The 18,831-nt window shown below is 29.1% G+C and overlaps 1 protein-coding gene and 1 long non-coding RNA gene across 5 annotated transcripts in view; one reads left to right on the top strand and one right to left on the bottom strand.

Moving 5' to 3' along the window:
* LOC108001371 (protein Wnt-7b-like) overlaps window positions 1-18,831 on the bottom strand; it is a 183,718-nt gene that overhangs the window by 140,811 nt on the left and 24,076 nt on the right. Inside the window, exon 1 of one of the 3 annotated variants that reach the window (XM_028668455.2) lies at window positions 14,290-17,459. The exons of 1 other annotated variant lie outside the window; for it this stretch is intronic. In XM_028668455.2, coding sequence (XP_028524256.1) covers window positions 14,290-14,366 — 77 coding nt within the window. In that variant the 5' untranslated portion in view covers window positions 14,367-17,459. Of the gene's footprint in view, window positions 1-14,289; window positions 17,460-18,831 lie in introns of those variants that run through there. One more of the 3 variants, XM_017062342.3, reaches the window with a different exon arrangement.
* On the top strand, window positions 108-3,006 carry LOC108001372 (uncharacterized). Of its 2 annotated transcripts, none has more exons than XR_009829886.1 (3): window positions 108-743; window positions 2,165-2,526; window positions 2,628-3,006. It is a non-coding gene; the product is annotated as an uncharacterized LOC108001372 (long non-coding RNA). The 2 variants fall into 2 exon arrangements; XR_001766686.3 differs by having other exon boundaries at window positions 109-758; window positions 2,628-3,005.

The following is an 18,831-nucleotide window of genomic DNA, read 5'->3' as shown; positions in this document are numbered from 1 at the left end:
TTGAAAGAAGAACTTTCTTGAAACAACTTCGACATCCCATTTATCTTGAAAAGATCAAGGGATACACCCGCTCGATTCGAGAGCGGTAATCGTTTAATTAGCACGTGTATTCTTCGAAGATTCTTATCGAGAAATCTTCTGAGAAAATTCGCGCCGCTTTCGTGAACGATGAGTCGAAAGTTTTTGCGGCCAGTCTCAAAAAATCAAAGAGAGAAAAATAAAAGAGAGAGAGAGAGATAGAGAGAGAGAGAGATCACAAGAGAAAGAGAGTATTCTGTACAATGTTTCCACGATCCGAGCCTCAATTCGATGGAAAACAAGAAATTAATCCGGATGAATATTCGATTCAGATGGATATTACTCACGCATCACACTTTCACGTGTAATTAATATTTATGCGATCGACGCGAATAAGATTAATTAAAATTCGCGCGAAATGCTCGATGTTACTATAAAGAGAAGGCAAGTTGATCAGGTTGCGAATTCATTAAACGTAACGATGATTAAAAGTCGCGTGACGTTGCTCGAGGCGTTCATTTCGCGAAAAACCGAAGGTGCTTCACTTTATTTTAAGTCGAACGTGAAATGTGGAAATAATATTTCATGTCGTGGAGTGGTGTTTAAAAGAGGTTTACTAACACACTTTGGAATTTGTCTCCATTAAAGTTATTTAATATGTTTATGAATATTTAAAGTAAAATATATTTCTTGAGAAAATAGACGCAATGAGAGAAATGTGAAAGGTAGAATTAATTGATGTGAATAATTATCCATAATTTTCGATAATTTTAAAGATTGAAATTTTATTAAATATATATTCAATTTGCTACAAATGAGATCAGAAAATAGTATAACTTGAAAAACCAAGAATGAAAAGAATGTTTTGAATACTGTGTCTTTGAAAAAATCAATTTTGAATATTTATTAAATATATAGAATGAATGCTAATAATTTGAAAATAATAATTTTATATGAAAAAATAAAATGAATGAATGAAAATACAAAATAAATTTTTTCATTTGGAACTTCGTTTTCGAGTTTAAAAATTTTTAAATATAAGTTACTTCTCGATTAGGTACAAATGAATGTACTTGACACATATGAAAATAATAAAAAATAGAAAAAAATAATAAAAAAAAATATATCATGGAAATTAGTTTTCGAGAAAATTGAATTTAAAAATTCGCTATTTTTTGATTATATATATTTAATCTGAAATTTCATAAAAACAAAAACTTAATTTAAGCGATAATTTCTACTCTTTTATTTACTTTTATATATAAAATAATGAACTATTGAATAATTTTATTTTATTTGAAAAATATTTGAACTTTATTTATTTGAAAATAGCCTCAAGTGAAAAAATTTGATTTTATACTTTTGATTTATTTTTTTATACATGAATTATTTTCTCTATAGTTTTATCAGAACATATGTAAACTTATTTGTATATAAAATTGAATAATTGATTCAAGGATTGATACAATTCATATTAGAATATGTCAATCAGTGAATACATTAAATAGTCATTAATTAAGCAGAAACATATAATATTATGGATTAAATAGTTAACGAGATGATGGATTAGACAGTTACATACTTACTCTACAAATTTTTAAATTCAATTATCTCAAAAATAAGAGTTTAAATAAATATAAAGTAAAATATTTTAATTTATTTTACATTTTTTCTTTATCCTTTTTTTTATCATTTACTATAAGTTATATTTATGTATGCACTTGATAAACATTTAAATATATTTAAAGAAAGTCTGATATTGTAAGAATTAAGAAAAATAATGAAAATAATACGTACTTATAATAATTATAATATAATTCTACAAAATCTAGTTATGAATATTTATTTAAAAGATATTTATTCCTTATTAACAATTCCACCGCATCGTTCATTTTTTTGTCTTCTTTATAATTAAATAAAATTATTAAACTAATTAAATCAATAAAATTCATTCTCTTCTTTTATTCACCTCTTGTATAAAAGCTGTCATATAAATGATCAGAAAAGTAATGGAAAAAAACTTGTATAATTACAATTTATATAAAGTTTTACAAAATAAAAATAAATTTTATGCAAAAAACATTCGTTTTCATATATTAGTGTACAAGTAATCAGTGAATAGATTTTAATGAATCCTCTTTTATAGCATCAGAAAAAAAATAAGAAGCTGACGGAAACCTTGCATTCCATCTTTCGATCGCAGATAATATTCTTCCGGCAAAAGTCGCGCGCCGGTTCCTGACTAACTGCCATAGATGATGAAGACACGAATTCTACTACTGAAGCAAACTTACTGAATGGTATTACTACTCTTCACGGCGGGAGGGCCGAGTCAGGCTTACTTTACACCGTCAGATCTTAATTTAATGCTTGAAACCCGCTACGACATCGATGCCTCTCTTTCGACTCGTGTCCCACTGCGATCCGTTCCTTAGAAATCCAACAAGCTCAATGGCTGCCGGGGGTAACTGAGTTATTTCATCATACCGTATATCGGATAAAGTAAATGTAATTCATATTATATTTTTTACGTTCGTGCTATTAAAAAAATTTGGTATGAACGTAAGAAAAATAAGTCAACTAATTGGAATGATTTTAAATTAATGCAGGTATGCATGCGATTGTGAGAAGAGAAGAAGATGGGTATCTTCAGAAGCTAGATATAATTATACTGTCTGATCGTAACATTTCATATGTTCGTTGCTTAATTAAAAAACTTACTAATTTTAAATATAAATATAATTAAATGTAAATTGTTTTTAATGAAAATTCTTATAACATATATTTTTAATTATTAAATAAATTTATAAATGAAAATTTAATAACAGTAATATGTATGTATCATTTCTACATTTATATGTTATATAAATGTATAAGAATTTAATGTTAAAATTATGGAATATTGATAATTTAATTTTGGAAATAAAGCACGTTCGTTTATATAGAGATTTTGTAACATAAAAATGTAAACTCAAGAATGAAAAAAAAAAAACGTATAAAATGATATTCTTCTGTTCACTTTAATTTCTTTGTATTATAAAATATATTCTTTGTATTATAAGTTTTGTAAAATATCTTCTGAAATAATAATTTTTTATTATAAGTAGTTTGATAATTTTTTATAAGAAATAATAATGTCATTAACCATTCATTAATTAAAAGATACATAATTTTATTTAAAAAAACATTTGATTTTCATTGATGTTCTTCAAATGCCCATTTAAAAAGAAATTAATAAAATCATGTTATATCTCCTTCTATATATCATATAAGTTTTATATGAAATATTTTTTTATAAAATACATAATTTACAAGTTATTTGAAGTAATCATATTATTCATTTTATGTAAACTAATAATAGTAATTTAATTGAATTAAATTAAATTAAAGAAAGTAAGAAACAATAAATTAAATTTTAATTTAATAAGTATCAAAAACACTATTATTATTATTATTATTATTAAAATAATATTTAAAATAAATAAAATGTAAATTTAACAAAAAAATTCGATTTGTTAAATATTGGTTTAAGAGATGAAACTAAGTATTAAAATCAGGGTAGAAACAGCTCTCAGGAGAAACTTCCGGAACGCATCACAATGTTCCTATACTTTCTAATAATATTTTATGATCCCGTAATTTTCAGAAACTAATTTTGATAATTGCTTAAAATTGCTCTTCGATATGCTCGCTAAAACTTTAAATAAGGACCTAAGGAGATTATACTTATAATGGTTAAGCTTATGATATAATATTAACTACGAAATCGTTTTAATATTCCAGCTGTTTATGATTATACTAAAATCAGTTACGTGTGTTCCAAATTACATTTTAAATTTTATCTTGAATTTGATTTCAAATTTTTCTTTAAAGTTTTATAATTTTTCACAATTTAAAGTAAATAAAATGACTGCAAATGAAATTCATTTTTATTTCACAATATCTTATAAATAAATTAATATTTCATTTTTTAAAAAAATAAAAAAACAATAAAATTAATAAGAATTTTAATTAAAAAAAATTAGTAAATGGCAAATGAATATAATAAATAAAAAATATCTATAAGAACAATGATACAATTTCAAATACTGAATTCAAAAATATTCAATTTCGTCAGTTAAAAATTAAATATTAATCTTTATCTTACACTTAATAATCTGTCAATGTAATATTTACTGAATAATTACTATTCATAGTAGATAGAGAAAGTTAAATAAAGAAAGGAGAAAAAAAATGACATGCAGAGTCATCACCAGAACAGAAAATCATTGGGATGGTAAATCATTAGGAAATTGTATAATATTTTCCTCGTTGAACAAAATACTCGAATCTCATTTGTATTATCACTCTTCCTTCTTCTGTATCATCAATCGATCGAAATTCGTAATTGAGATGAATATCCACGCTTTCATTAACAATCTCGCGGCCAATTTAAAATCTTATTAATAGGCCTTGGAACCTCGGCGGATTATGATCGATCGATATAAGCACGGCACGCTATTATTTCGGAAATTCTTACCAAGAGCCCCTCGTTAATTCGAAAGGTTTACGGTGGGTTGAAACACTCGTAATCGTTGGACATTGTGTCCCAAGAATGTGGCGAGAATTCCTCGCCCAGCTTGGAAATTGTCTCTTTGTATCCTTCTTTTTTTTTTTATTTTTTTGTAAATTGTAATTAATCGAAAGATTAATGCGAGATTTTTGCACAACGATTGGATTCGAATTCCAAGATTCATGAAGATCGATGATTTCAATATCAAACAATTGTGTATAAATTGCAAAAATATGAACAATAGGACGAAATAAAAAAAAGTCAAAATTGTATGATTTTTAATACAGAACTTTCATATCTGAAATATTTTAAAATATTTTAAAGTAATAAGTTTTATTAATCTAATTCTATTGTTCAAATTGTATTCATTATTTAGATTCTCATCAACAGTTTTTTATCACAACAATGGAATTTAATTGAAGTTAATGTTGGATAGGTTTCACGAGTTAATATTGAAATGAAATCAAAAATTCTTAAGAAATTAGAAAACGGCACAAAATTAAGTATTATATAATATATACAATCGATAATCAATGGCATTAAAAAGGAAAAAGAATGAAATTAAACATTATTTATAAGAATGCATATTTTTTTATATGTTAAAAAATTTGTACAATTTGATATTTAAAAAAAATTAAAATTATAAGATTCCTAACTTTTATAATAAAAATCAATTTCACACCAATTTTATTGTAAGTAAATAAAATTGTATTATTTTTTTTAAAATTCATTAAGAAACATCTGTTCTATTATCCGAAAATCCTTTTATCCAAATGGTTTTCCTATTAATATTTGAATAATAAAGATTTTATTAGTAAAAGAGATTTTTGTAAAGAAATTTAGTTAAATTAAGTTATGTTAGTAAAACTTATATTAGTAAGAAATTTGTTTGTAACTTTCTAATTTTAATATACAAAAAATAATCTTGAAAATTAATTTTTGAAATGACTCAAAGCTCTGACTCTTTATCATTTTAAACTTATTAAATTTATTAACATTATTAAACTTATCCTTGAATTTTTTATTTTTATATTATAGAATTATTATTTTATATGACTAATTATATTTTTTTATTTTTATGAATTTATTAATATTATAAAATATATAAAATGATGTTTATATATAAATGCATAAATTAAAAATATTTATAAAATGATAATTTTCTTTAACTTATTTTAAATCTAAATTTCTTTATCTACAATTATTGCATAATAAAAAATATTATTTGCTAAAAAAAATTATGAAATAAAAATAAAATTTAATTTAAAAAATAATAATTAAATAATAATTTTTAAGTGATTTACATTTCAAAAAATTTATTATTATTTAATATAAAGCAAAATTTTTCACTAAATTAAAAATTAAAAATTATTTTATTCTCTAAAGATTATTATAATAAAATATAAACAATTATTGCTCTAACACTTTATTATTACACAAATGTTTTGAATGTAATTTTTAATAAATAAGATCTGAGGATAAATTTAATGATGAAATTTCAGGAAATCATAAAAATTCACGGAACAAAATCCTATATTCTCGTCATAAAATATTTCATTTATTAATCGTTAAATATTATTTGCATGTATCAAACGTGTCATATGAGTATAATTACTCGACCGTGCAAAAAAAAAACAAGTAACATTCCAGCAATTCTCCCTTTCACGTGTTGCAATTTTGCAATGCATAGATCACGTTCATCAATCTCTTCATTCAATTGGCAATGATTGCATTATAAATGTAAGAACATTTCGCTTTTTTACTTTTCTAATGATGCGTTAATTACTTTTACTAATTATACCGTACATCATAATTTTATAAATTTTATTTTTATTTTCTAATGGTTATCAATTATCTATACTTATTATTCATTCTTTATACTTTTTATAATTGTTTGTATTTAAATTATTTTTTATATAATAGATACATATTGTTATTCCCATTGGATAATTTTATTTTTTGGTGGATAGTCATAAATTATTTATACTTAAATTATTTTTTACACTTTTTAACAATCATTTAAAATAATCTATACTTATTAAATTATTCTTTATACTTTTTAATAATTATCTGTATTTATTTATTTATTTTTTAAATTATTTTTTAATATAATAGATATATATTATTATTCCCATTAAATACTTTTATTTTTTAAATTGAACTATCAATATACTTATACTTAAATTATTTTTTACACTTCTTTTAACAATCTTTTAACAATCTTTTAATAATTATTTAAATTATATTTAAATTATTCTTTGCACAATATATGTTTATAAAGCACAATAAAAATTTTCTTCAGTTTATTTAAATTTAAAAATATTTGAATATTAATACACCAAAAGATTCAACAACGAAAATGAATGTATAATTCCGATAACAATCCCATTTTCAATATTGTAAATATTAAAAAAAAAAGATCTAAATATTTCGATTACAAAATAAATCTTACCGCTTCATCTACTTCCACCAGACTAACAATGCGTCTCGTATAACCCCCTCGAAGAAACGAATCCTTTGGCGCGCGCACGCGCACGCACACATGTCGTGCAACCTAACTCTACAAATAAAATCGAATCCAAAAGATATAGCAGAACGATGTTGCCCAGTAGAGAGATACAAAAGGTGAATCGAAGTCAATAACAAGGGGAGACCCATAAAGTTACACGAACTTCATCTCAGTCATTCTGCATTCTAAGAATGGAACTCCTTATAACTCTATATGCTTTTATTTTCTTACAATTGTGAATATTATGATTATATAATAAATATAATATTGAGTATGAGAAAAAAGAGAATCAAAAAGAGAAATTAAAATATCTATACAAATATGATGACAATTAATTTCTTACAAATATATTTGTTTTTTCTATATATTACAATATGTATTTAAAATTTAACATTTTTTACTTAAAATTTTTTAAGTAAATTTAGAAATCTTGAAAGTGAAATTAATTTATTATGAAAAGCATGATCTAAAAAAAATTGATTAAACTTTAAATTTTTTAGTAATTAGAAAACAAAATTTTAATGTTTAATTTTAATTTCTCTTAGAATGATAGATAGGAAATTTTAACAATTATTCAAATCTATATAAGAAATGACTTTATTGAAGTTTTTTATTTTTCAAAATATTTACAAATGATCAATTTATTTCTTTATCGTAAAAAAAGCAATAAAATTTTCTTGATTATCTGAAATAGACAATTGTGGAATAATTAATCAATGAAATTTTACTTATAATAAATTATAGAAATGAAGATTTTATGTTAAATAACACAATTAAATACCTTAAAACTTTTTAAGATTTAGTTATGAAATCCCATTCAATTTATTTTTCATTCAATTTATTATTGTTATATGTTTAATATGCTTAATAACAAAATTTCATAATTTTTATAAATTTTAAATTGTTTAATTATCTCATTAAATAACATATGATTTTCATTAAATAACGATACTACGTGTAATTTATCAATTTAATAATATTAATCAACTAATATTATTATTTAGTAAATTACTATACAATAATGCTATTCGACATAATATAAAATTGAATTGCTTAACGTTCGAAATTGCTAAGATTCAAAATTGCAACAATACAACGTGGCAAAATTCATTCACATCAAAATTATACGTTAGATGTGCATCATGATTTAATCCACGATAAAATGCATAAATATTGTTTTCATCGTTTCGTCTAAAATGACTATTCCAAATGATTACTGAACATATCTCTACTTTTGATGAATTGCAAACATGATTCATCCGTAGTAAAGCAACAGTGACAAGTTTAAACCTGTCCAGAAACAAGTATACAGCCATTCAGATTCCAATCTGTCTTTATTCTGACACTCATTTATTTCATTTACCGACATTTTACAAACTACTAACTAGAAATGAATTCAATCGTTAACCTTTAGAGAAAAAGAATGGTCAGAAAGATATCTCGAACCTTGAAATTTATATATATATATAATTATAAATTGTATTACAAATTGAATGATTTTATAAATACAATTTTCAGAAATTAGTCGATCTATATTTAGATTATAATTGACTATAATTAAAGTCAATTAATACGATATAAATATTTTCATTTGTCATCGTTATTATTGAGATACAACTTGACAATACTCGAGATACGTTTCCATCGATAATATTTTAGTCTTAAAACATACATTTATATATTTTATACATGTACATATATCAATATATTATATATAGTATGTAAATATATATGAATTTATATATATCATATATCTAATATATTTATAAAATAAGAGAGTTGATTCTGAATATTTGTTTTAAAACAAACAAACAAAAAAATAAAAATTAGTATAAAATATTCATAAAAATTTATTCACTAAGTTCATATATTCATTTATTCATAAGCAATTTAATTTTCTATTAAATGAAACGAAATTCAAATTTCATTTATTTATAAATAGATTTATATTATGTATATACATTTACGAAAAATTTAAATATACAAAAATCTATAGAATACACATGATATAGAAAAATTTAAGGAATAAAATAAATTTTTATTTAAGCTTCATTTCTTAAAGTTCATAAAAATTTTTGCATAAATTTTCTTATTCTACTTATAACTTAATAAATAAATTTCAATCGATATTTTGTTTTAATTTTTGTTTGTTTTGATTTTTAAATAATTTTCTAGAATCGACCCTCCAAAGATATCTCACGAATAGTATATTAACACTTTGCATATGAGTCAGATTTGAAACAAATTTATTGTCTTATGTTACGTGCGTGTCGTTCCTCTAAAAGTTGAACTCGTGTGAATATTCTAGTTTTTATCTTTTTTTATCTTTCACATGGATGAATCATCCGTGATGCATATCCAAAGTGAAAAATTTAAATTCGCCTCTTAATACATAGGTATCACGTAAAAGCGATCGTCATAAATGATTGGAATCCATGTGCGTGTCTTTATATAAGATTATACAAAATCGTAGCAAAGATATTACGTCAACCGTCAATGATAATTATCTTTTAATAATTTAATAACGGCAATTTACGCGACTTTGTGAGCCGGTTCCACGTCCAATGAAAAAACTCGACTACTTCTATTACGACCTTATTACGACTACTATAAAAATGAAACGTAATTTTCAACCGAATAAAAATATTTTGATTGACACCATCGTCGATCGATAATCCGATAAATATTAATGCAATCTACAAATGATAAAAAAATCGATAAAATGAGAGATAGAATGGAAACATAGTAAGAAACATATAATTAATTAAATGAAGAAAGATGATGTAGCGTATATGGAATTTTGTGTCATATTTTCATATTTTAATGTATATTGTTCGAGACGATGAATGTTGATGCGATGTCGTGAATTTGGTATGAGTGGTTTAAAAATAAAGCAGTCCCTCGCTTGGGAAGAGAATTTAGAGGAATTTTTGGTAGTTGTACGATGGAATGTGGTTTAGACGCATGAATAGCTGGAATACATACGACCTTAGATGCAAAGTGAAAGATTGTGAATTGAGGATTTATTCTTTTCTGCGAATAATTTTTTTTAGTTGAAATATGTAATGTAATTTAAAAAATTTGCATCAATATTAATTATTCTTACATATAATAATTCTTAAAATAATAATAAACATGAAATATAATCTTCCAATATAATAATTTCTAAAATCATAATAGAATGAATTTTTATTTTAAGATGTTCAAAAATATTTTTAAAAAATCTTAAAACTTAGATTTAAAAATTGATTAAGATACTCATAAACGAATTTATGAGTGATTTTTTCAATTTCCAGAATTTTAAATTATCTTTATAATATTTAAAAAAATATTCACAATTAGAAAAAATAATATTTTTGAAATTCTTTTAATTAGTTAAAAAAACATTTAAAACATTTGCGCAAAGTTGCGAATTTAAAAAAAAAAGATAAATTTTATATTATAAAATTCCTTTCTCCTAACTAATTTACGAAACTGCATTTAAGAATGTCAGAGTGACTTTTAAAATCTTGTGGCCGCAAAGATTTACAGCTAAATCGTCGCCAAGCATGCAACGTTATGCGTAGATTTCGCCGTATATAATACTTTGTAAAATGTCGGTAAAATTAATACACACAGGTGAGGAACACGTGTAAACGTCAGAAGGATGCGCCCAAGAAGACTGTAATTCAATGCACGATTTTCAAGGAGCTGTCTGAATTTATCATACGCGTAAGAACATTGGGCCGTGCATCAAACTTCATAGCACAGGTGTGAAAGTTTGACAAGGTGTGACGGGTCCGCAGCACGTGTCGATACGATGAGCAGAGCTTGCCTCGCGTTACATTTGCCTCTAGATGCAACCCTTCACATGGCCTTGATGCTTTCTTTCATTTTTCATTTTTTCTACACGAATGGCACTTCGTTTATATATATTTATTATATATTCGCGAAGAAAAATTGTAGTTTCGATTGCTAAAGGAATCTTTTTGATTTAAGTAACTGATTATAATTTTAAAAATTGTTTCAAAATGTAATTGTTATAAGAATAATGAAAAATAATTTCAATGTTATTAATATGAGTATTATTATTTCTTATTTTAAAATCTGGATATAGAATAAACGATTTAATTGTATCTTTCGTCAATTATCAACGAATTAATAAATATTTTGAAAATTAGTTTTAAAAAAAACATGAATAAGTTATTATATTTTTAAGATAAAAATTTAATTTTTATTTAGATATATAAATTATTGCAATAACATTTTTTTAATATAGAAAATATTTGATAAATATACAAATATTATTTTGTTTTAAAATGTAATTAATTATTTAAAAAATTTTAAAGCACAAGAAAAATGTTGTGGTCTTATCTAAAATTTTAAATAATAAAAAAACATATTTAATTACAATATATTAATTTTATCTATAATCTTCATGAATTTCTATATGAAATATTGACAGTATAATTATCTCTCATATAAAGAATTTTGAATTTTATTGAATTAACTTTTAATAATAACTTTTAATAATGTAACATTTTCGTATATTAAATGATTAGAATATTTAATTAGATAGTGATTAGATAATTAATAAAAGATTATAAATACTATTCTATTATATTTCATTTCTAATAGATTTATAGTTATTTGTTCTATCATATTATTTATTTATAATTCAAATTTTTGAAAATAATGATATATTTATTCTATTACCTATCTATCTTCATTCACAATTAATGTCACAAAAAAAACAAAAAAGTCTTAAAAAAATTTCGAAATTTTCGCGATAAGTACTTGAATAAATACTTAAATATAATAAGTATACAAGATTATTAAAACCAATAATAAAAATTGCTTTACTATAATTCTTATTAATTTACTTTCTTTTATCAAAGAAAATAGAAAATTTATAATATAGAAAAGATTTTCAATTTACATATCTCCAACGAAAATGATCGAAAAAGGAATAAAAATTTCAAAAACCCTTTTGATCTTCCCATTTTGTCAATATCGAAGAAAAGGGAAAGGTAGAAACATTTCGAAATATTCGCTTAGTTCAAATACACGAGTATCATCGAAAAGTAAACTTGGTCTTACCACAATCCTTGTCAACTTTTCTTTCTTCGTGTGTCGAAGAAAGTAACAAATCTACAAAGACAGTTTAAAAAAGATTCGAGAACTCTGATCTATCTCCATAGATCGTAGACATAGATCGCAATTATCGAAAAAAAAAAAAAAGAAAAAGACTAAAACGCAAACAAATGCTCTTCCCAAGAAAAATCAAAGGAAGCCAAAAGGCTTATAAAAGGACTTCAAGATCTATCTCGCTTCATGTATCAGCACCAGAATTACCGAAAACAACAGTAAATTTCACCTAGAACGATCGACCAGCCTTCACGCTTCGTCAGTGTCGGTGCGAGAAAAAGAATAAAGGGGGAAAGGAAAGAAAGGAAAAAGGAAGGTTCATCGAGCGTACCCCCGTAGCGGGTCGGCCGATTTTTACAACAGCCTCCGGGGATAGGTCGTTTACCCTTATCTCAGGTTGGATCTACCGGTGAAGTGCGAACGATTGAGTCTCTGCGACGAAACCGAATCTCGATCGAGGTGGTCCCTTCGTCGTTCCGGATCCCTTCGAGGCCCCAAACGCGATCACCTCGCTTCGCTGGGCCCCGTTGCGTGTCGGCGGTGGTTCTCTTTTCCTACTGTCGTTGTCTTCTCTCTCTTTCTCTCTCTGTTTCTCTTTCTCTCGTGGAAAAAAAAAGAGGGGACACGCCTTTGTGAATATTGTCAGCCGACCAACATAGAAAGCTACTTTACAAATAACCTATAGTGGACCCTATCTTCTCTACTTTGTTATTGAAGAGAGGCATGGGGTACGTGTCGCGCAGACGGTGAGGCACAATATGAATGCAATGATAAAGTTGCAAATTTTTTTTTTTCTTTTCATTCTTCTGCAGAGAATGAGTGTAGAGACGCAACACGCGGCGCTAGGGTGTTAATGCAAGTTAACGAACTACGTGACGGGTGATGATGGGTAGAGGGCACGTTTGATGGAAATTTTAAAATTTTTACGATTTACTTGATTTTGAAATTCATCTATGAATTATATGTCGAGATTATTTATAGTTTATATTATAAGAAAATTTATTGTGAAAATTTATTTTCGAAAATTTTGATTATGTATGGAATAGATTATGAATAGATTATGTATGGAGCAATTTTTTATTGACGAAAAATTTATTTGAGAATGTGTGATCAATCATTCAAAATTTCGCCATTTTTTATTTTTAAATACAATCTCATCTAACAATACTTTTCGCAATAAAGCAATAAAGCATTAAAGGGAAAGAAAAACATTTTATCATTTAAAATTTTGCTTTCATACCATTACAAAATTATGTTTAAAAAAGCTGAAACTATTGATTTCATTTCCTTAAAGTAATATTTTGCTAAAAAAAATTACGATATAATATATTTATATTTTAAATACTTAAAAAATTTTATTAAAAATAAGACAATTTTATTTAAATAAAATTAAATTTTTATAATGTAATGTACAAATATTTTTGTAACTAATATATAATTAATAAGTTTGTCAATATAAAATATTAAAAATATAAAAATATAAAAAATATAAAAATAATAAAACATATAACAAGAATTAAAAATAAATATACGTAATGGAATTATAAAAATAGAAATATTTTTACAAAATTTTTTTAAAAATTATCAAGTTATTATTTCGTAGATTCATCATAGATCCATATTTTAAAATACATGAGAAAACCAATAAAATTGATAAAAGTTGACAAATTACTTAAATAAAATTGTCCGAAACTTTTTCATAAAATAAACAAAAATTTTAACAATTATCTGCAGAAAACATTAAATGCGATTAAAATTATCAATTTTTATTTTTGATATTCATATCTTATCAGATCAATATTAATCTTTATTAAGTAAACATTCGTATAAAATCAAGTGAACAGTGACAATAAATATCAAGTCTTTTTCCTGTTTAATTCACATTAACTTATAAAATAAAGTTAAATAAACTTGGAAAACTTTGAAAAATATATATTGATGATTTTTGATTTGGAAATTATAATTTATAAATTACTACATTGATCCAACACCGATAACTATTAATTACTATTAATTAGAAAATTTCGAAATTTCGAAATTCAATTGGATGCTAAAACTTTCAATCGAAACAAAGATATCTTACCTTGTCTGCCGTGGTCCCTGGATCTGCCCAAGAATGAGAAGGGCTATCGCGGTTGCCGCGATGTCACCACAACGCATCTCTTACATCACAATCCCCTTGTTTATTGAATTCATAAAACGGATGCACACGGGACGGGAATTTTACGCTTCCGCAGTCAGACAACCGGATGCAGATCGGATGTTTGTCGTTTCAGTGGCATAACATGCGTTTCACGGTCCTTTCGCACGGCATTGCACGATTTCTCGCACGAAACTCTTTCACGCTCGTATACAAACACGATCTACCACGAACGAATTCTGGTCCCTTTTTTTTTCTTTTTAATATTTCGACGAGATTGTTTCTTATAAAAATTCAATTCGAACGAATGATTTTTATCACATTAATTACGTATTTCGTAACACGATATATAGTTCCTTTTAAAGATACTTGCTTTTTCAACCCTCTTCCATACAAATTAATAACAATAATTGCAAAACGTTATAAGCGCATAATCAATAAAAATTGCAAAAATCGTTCGTAATATTCATACAGCGATCATCTGTAAAATATTTCTTATTAGCCGAACGGCAACAATTCGAACAGCAATCTTCGTTCCATCGACGAGAAGCCTCGTTAAAGTTACCGCTCACAGTGTTTCATCTGAGAGCTGTCGAGACAAAGCGGCACACTGCTGACAGGCGCAAACTATGGAGCCAACATTTGGACAGTGTAAAGTGTTTGCGCCGATTAACTGGTCCAGCGAGAATGTTTGCAATCGCCAAATACTCGAGAATGGTCCGTTCGAGGCAGTGACTAAGCGCGAACAACCGCGTTGATGTGTCTATACCGGGTAGAAATCGCTCGTTGATTCCACTCCTCTCTTTCGACGAACTTCCATCAACTTCCTCGATCCACACTTTCACTCTTGATTTCCACCTATGATGAGTCGTCCTCGTCGATTTTTCATTCTTCTAAATCGCGATGCAATCATCCGCATCACGGATGACATTAAGAAAGATCAGATCGAGAGGATGAGTCGATTCTTCTAACGTCTCGTGAACGTTTAACGTTTGCTACGCAGTTTGCCGGATCATTAGAGGACCGTCGTTAATTAAAAAAAGCCAGGTAAGCCAAGTATGAACATCTACGCGAGAACGTTTTATAGCCGAGCTTTTTGTCCGATCACAGATATCAAGCTCACGCGACGTATTATTGGCGTGGAATCGCTCACGCGAGGATATCGTCTTATTGTCCCGATCTGGCTAACAATTCCGTGATGTGGACTTATCGATCGGCTCATCATCGGCCGCGTTAAAAGTCCGTAGAGATCGCACGGGACTACGGGGAGAGCGTGATCGATCGATCGTTCATTCGTTTCGTTTCGTTTCGTTTCGTTTCGCGTACACGCGGTGCACGGAGGAAGAGGAGAAGGAGAAGAAGAAGAAGAAGAAGAAGAAAAGGAGGAGAAGGAAGAAGAGGAAGAAGAAGAAGCAGAAGAAGAAGAAGAAGAAGAAGAAAAAGCAGAAGAAGAAGAAGAAGAATCAGTGGATGAAGACGAAGATGAAGGAAACGTTCGTTTCTCCGTACGGTTGCCCGCGTTCTTTTTCTCTTTCCATCGGGGCCACGAACACTCCTCTCCTCCTCTGTTCGGCTAACTTAACGAAGAGGAATTCCTTTTCAACGAGTACCCCTCCCGTGCTACCGGTTCTTATTGTCCCACTCCGCTTCTTTATTCTTCCCTTTTGTCAGTTTTTTTCAACTTATAGCTGGCCCGCAAAAATGTTGTCGCGGTTCTCGGCGTGACACGCCTTATTTCAACCACGGAAATTTGTATGCCACGGTTCCACCGAACCAACTTGCCACCTGGTTCCACGCCACGGTGAATGCCACCAGGGATACCTTAAACCACGTCCCACAAAGTAAGCAGCCTGTTCCGCGAATCGAACGATCCGATATACCGTGTCAAGATCGGTGGTGGACTAACAACAGCATCGTTCACCTGCCAGTCTTGGCGATAATGCGTATGCGTATCTGATCTCCTCTCCTCTTTTTGCTCGGATTATCGCCGTTGTAATTAAAATTTCATGATCGATTTATTCTGTCCACCAATCGGACACTTGAACGGGACAGGTGTAAGGGTTGTCGCCTCCTATCTCGAAGATCCAGTTCTACTTCTTCGACGATGCAACTGATCTTACAGCTCGTTAGTCATCCGAGATCGCTCGAGCGCAAGAAACATTCTTGCGAAGCTTGTCGCTTCCGAGCAGATGACTTCGATTCTTTCGATCGTCGAATGCAATCGTCCGATTGCTATGTACGGAAATTCCCGTTCTCCAAATACAAAAGATAACGTCGCGTTCACTTGTACCTACCGATCTCATCGGATTGTCTTCTCGAATTGTCGTCGAGGTCACTGTTCGTTCGAACCGCGAGAAGGATTTAAAGATCTTGTGTAACGTTCGACGTGCATCCGATTTAAATCGTGATCGACGAGGACGTGATAGCCTCGAGTTGCGGCGCGGAACTGGAGCAGAGGGTAACTGTGCAAGGTGTGCGCGGTGCAACCCGGTGTTCAAGGTAACCATAAGGCGACCACCACCATCAGACACGCGGAGTGACAAGCACCACCACCACCGCGACGGCCGACACCACCACCACGACCACCACCAGCACCTCCACCACCGCCACCACCACCACCGCCGCCGCCACCACCACCACCACCACCACCACCACCACCACTACCACCACTATCAGCACCAACAGCAGCCAGCAGTAGCAGCAGCAGAGTCATCGAGGAGTACACCGTGGTCAGGAAAGGTAGGAGAGCACCGATGGCAGGTCTGAGGGGTTAGCCGGCATGGGGAGTTGGACGGGTACACCGCGTGCACATGGGAATTTGAACGAGCGGGCAGAAAGTAAAGCGCGTTCGGTCGAGAGGAGGGCCCGCGATGGACTGGCCTCGCCAACCCAAGTCCTCCTACCTTTGGGATCAGGTCCCAGCCTCTACGATGTTACCTCTACGATCCTACCTCGGCCGCCGTCGCTCTCTTTCGCGCTCTTTTTCTCTCTCGCTCCATCTCCCCCTCTGTCATTCTTTCCTTCTTTCTCTATCTCCGTCCCGGCTCCCTCTTTTTCTCGTCCCCCCGTGTTTCTCCTTCTTCGTTCTTTTCCACGTCCTGCTGCTACACGTCCGGCTTTCTCTGTTTCTCTCCTCCGCTCTCTCTTACTTTCCTCCCTCTTGATACACGCTGTCACGCTCTTTCTTCTCTCTCTCCCTCTCCCTCCCCCTCCCTCTCTCTCTCTTTCTCTCTCTACTTCTACCTCTCCGTCTTCCTCTTTTTCTCTGCCCCCCTTTAATCTTGCTCCCTCTCATTCCGACCCTGTTTCAGCGGCCGTTCTCGCGGTCGTTTCGCCCGTACCCTCGCATTGCTTTACTTTCAGAGTTACCTGTTGCCCAATGCACCGAACCCGACTGACCGTACGTCTATATTCGCCGACCGCGTCATGGATCCGCCGCCGCCGCCGCCACCGCGTCAATTTCGCTCTTGCTACCGTCTCGCCGCAACCGCGTTCCTCCGCGACGCGACGGTGAAACGGTCGCGACCTTTCCACTCGGGTATTCCAGTTTTCGCCGCGGTGTCGTCTTTCTTTTTTGCGGTTTCGCAGGCTTGTTGAACACCAAAAAGGACGAACGGTGGATGAGAATCGTCGTTCGCTGGGTGTTTCCCGATCCGGGCCATCGAAAGAGTCGGTTCGGAAACAAAAGAGGATTCTCTTCGCAGGTCTCTAAGGTTTTGACATTGATTTTCATACTGTTTGAAGAATTGGACTCGATATTCTCGTGTCGGATTATAATTAATGTTTGCGGAGAATTTTTATAGTTTTATATTACAATTTTGTGAATTGATAAAATTTTGTGAAACGTCGAAGTTAATTAATAAAGTTTGTATTATAGTGATCTCGTTTTTTTAGATTGATTAGATGGATTAATGACTTTTTGATAACGTTTCTCAATTTTTCTGAGCATGCAAATTTTCTTTTTCAATGTTAAGTTTTGTAATTCTGCGTTGTTACTTTTTTTTTGTATTTCATTATCATTTCATATCATTCAATTAATAATTGTTTCTGTTGCTAATGAATGTTTATACACGAAATACTATTTGAAAAAACATCTTTATTGTTATTTCGTTGCTCTTAAATTTATCTTTAATTTTTTCAATAGTTACATCGTTAATCATAAATTTCAAGTCATTTTATGACTGCATCTATATTTCAGTTTGATATATTATTCAAATTTCACTAATTAGAATACATTAAATATGAATTTGTTTTCTTTTACCATTAAAATTATTTGAATACAAATTATTAATATAAAATAAAAATATGAATATTATTAATATAAATTAATTAAGCAATAATATTTATAATAAACGAAATGAATGATGGAATTGTAAAATTTGGATTACCATCCTTCTTGGAATTAAATTTTAGAAAAGTTTAGAAAATTTTTAAGATTTAATATAAATTAATAATTATATAAAGAAATAGGTTATTTTTATTCAT

Source organism: Apis cerana, linkage group LG5 (assembly GCF_029169275.1).
Source record: "Apis cerana isolate GH-2021 linkage group LG5, AcerK_1.0, whole genome shotgun sequence".
Lineage (NCBI taxonomy): Eukaryota > Metazoa > Arthropoda > Insecta > Hymenoptera > Apidae > Apis > Apis cerana.
This window is presented reverse-complemented; position numbering and strand designations above follow the sequence as displayed.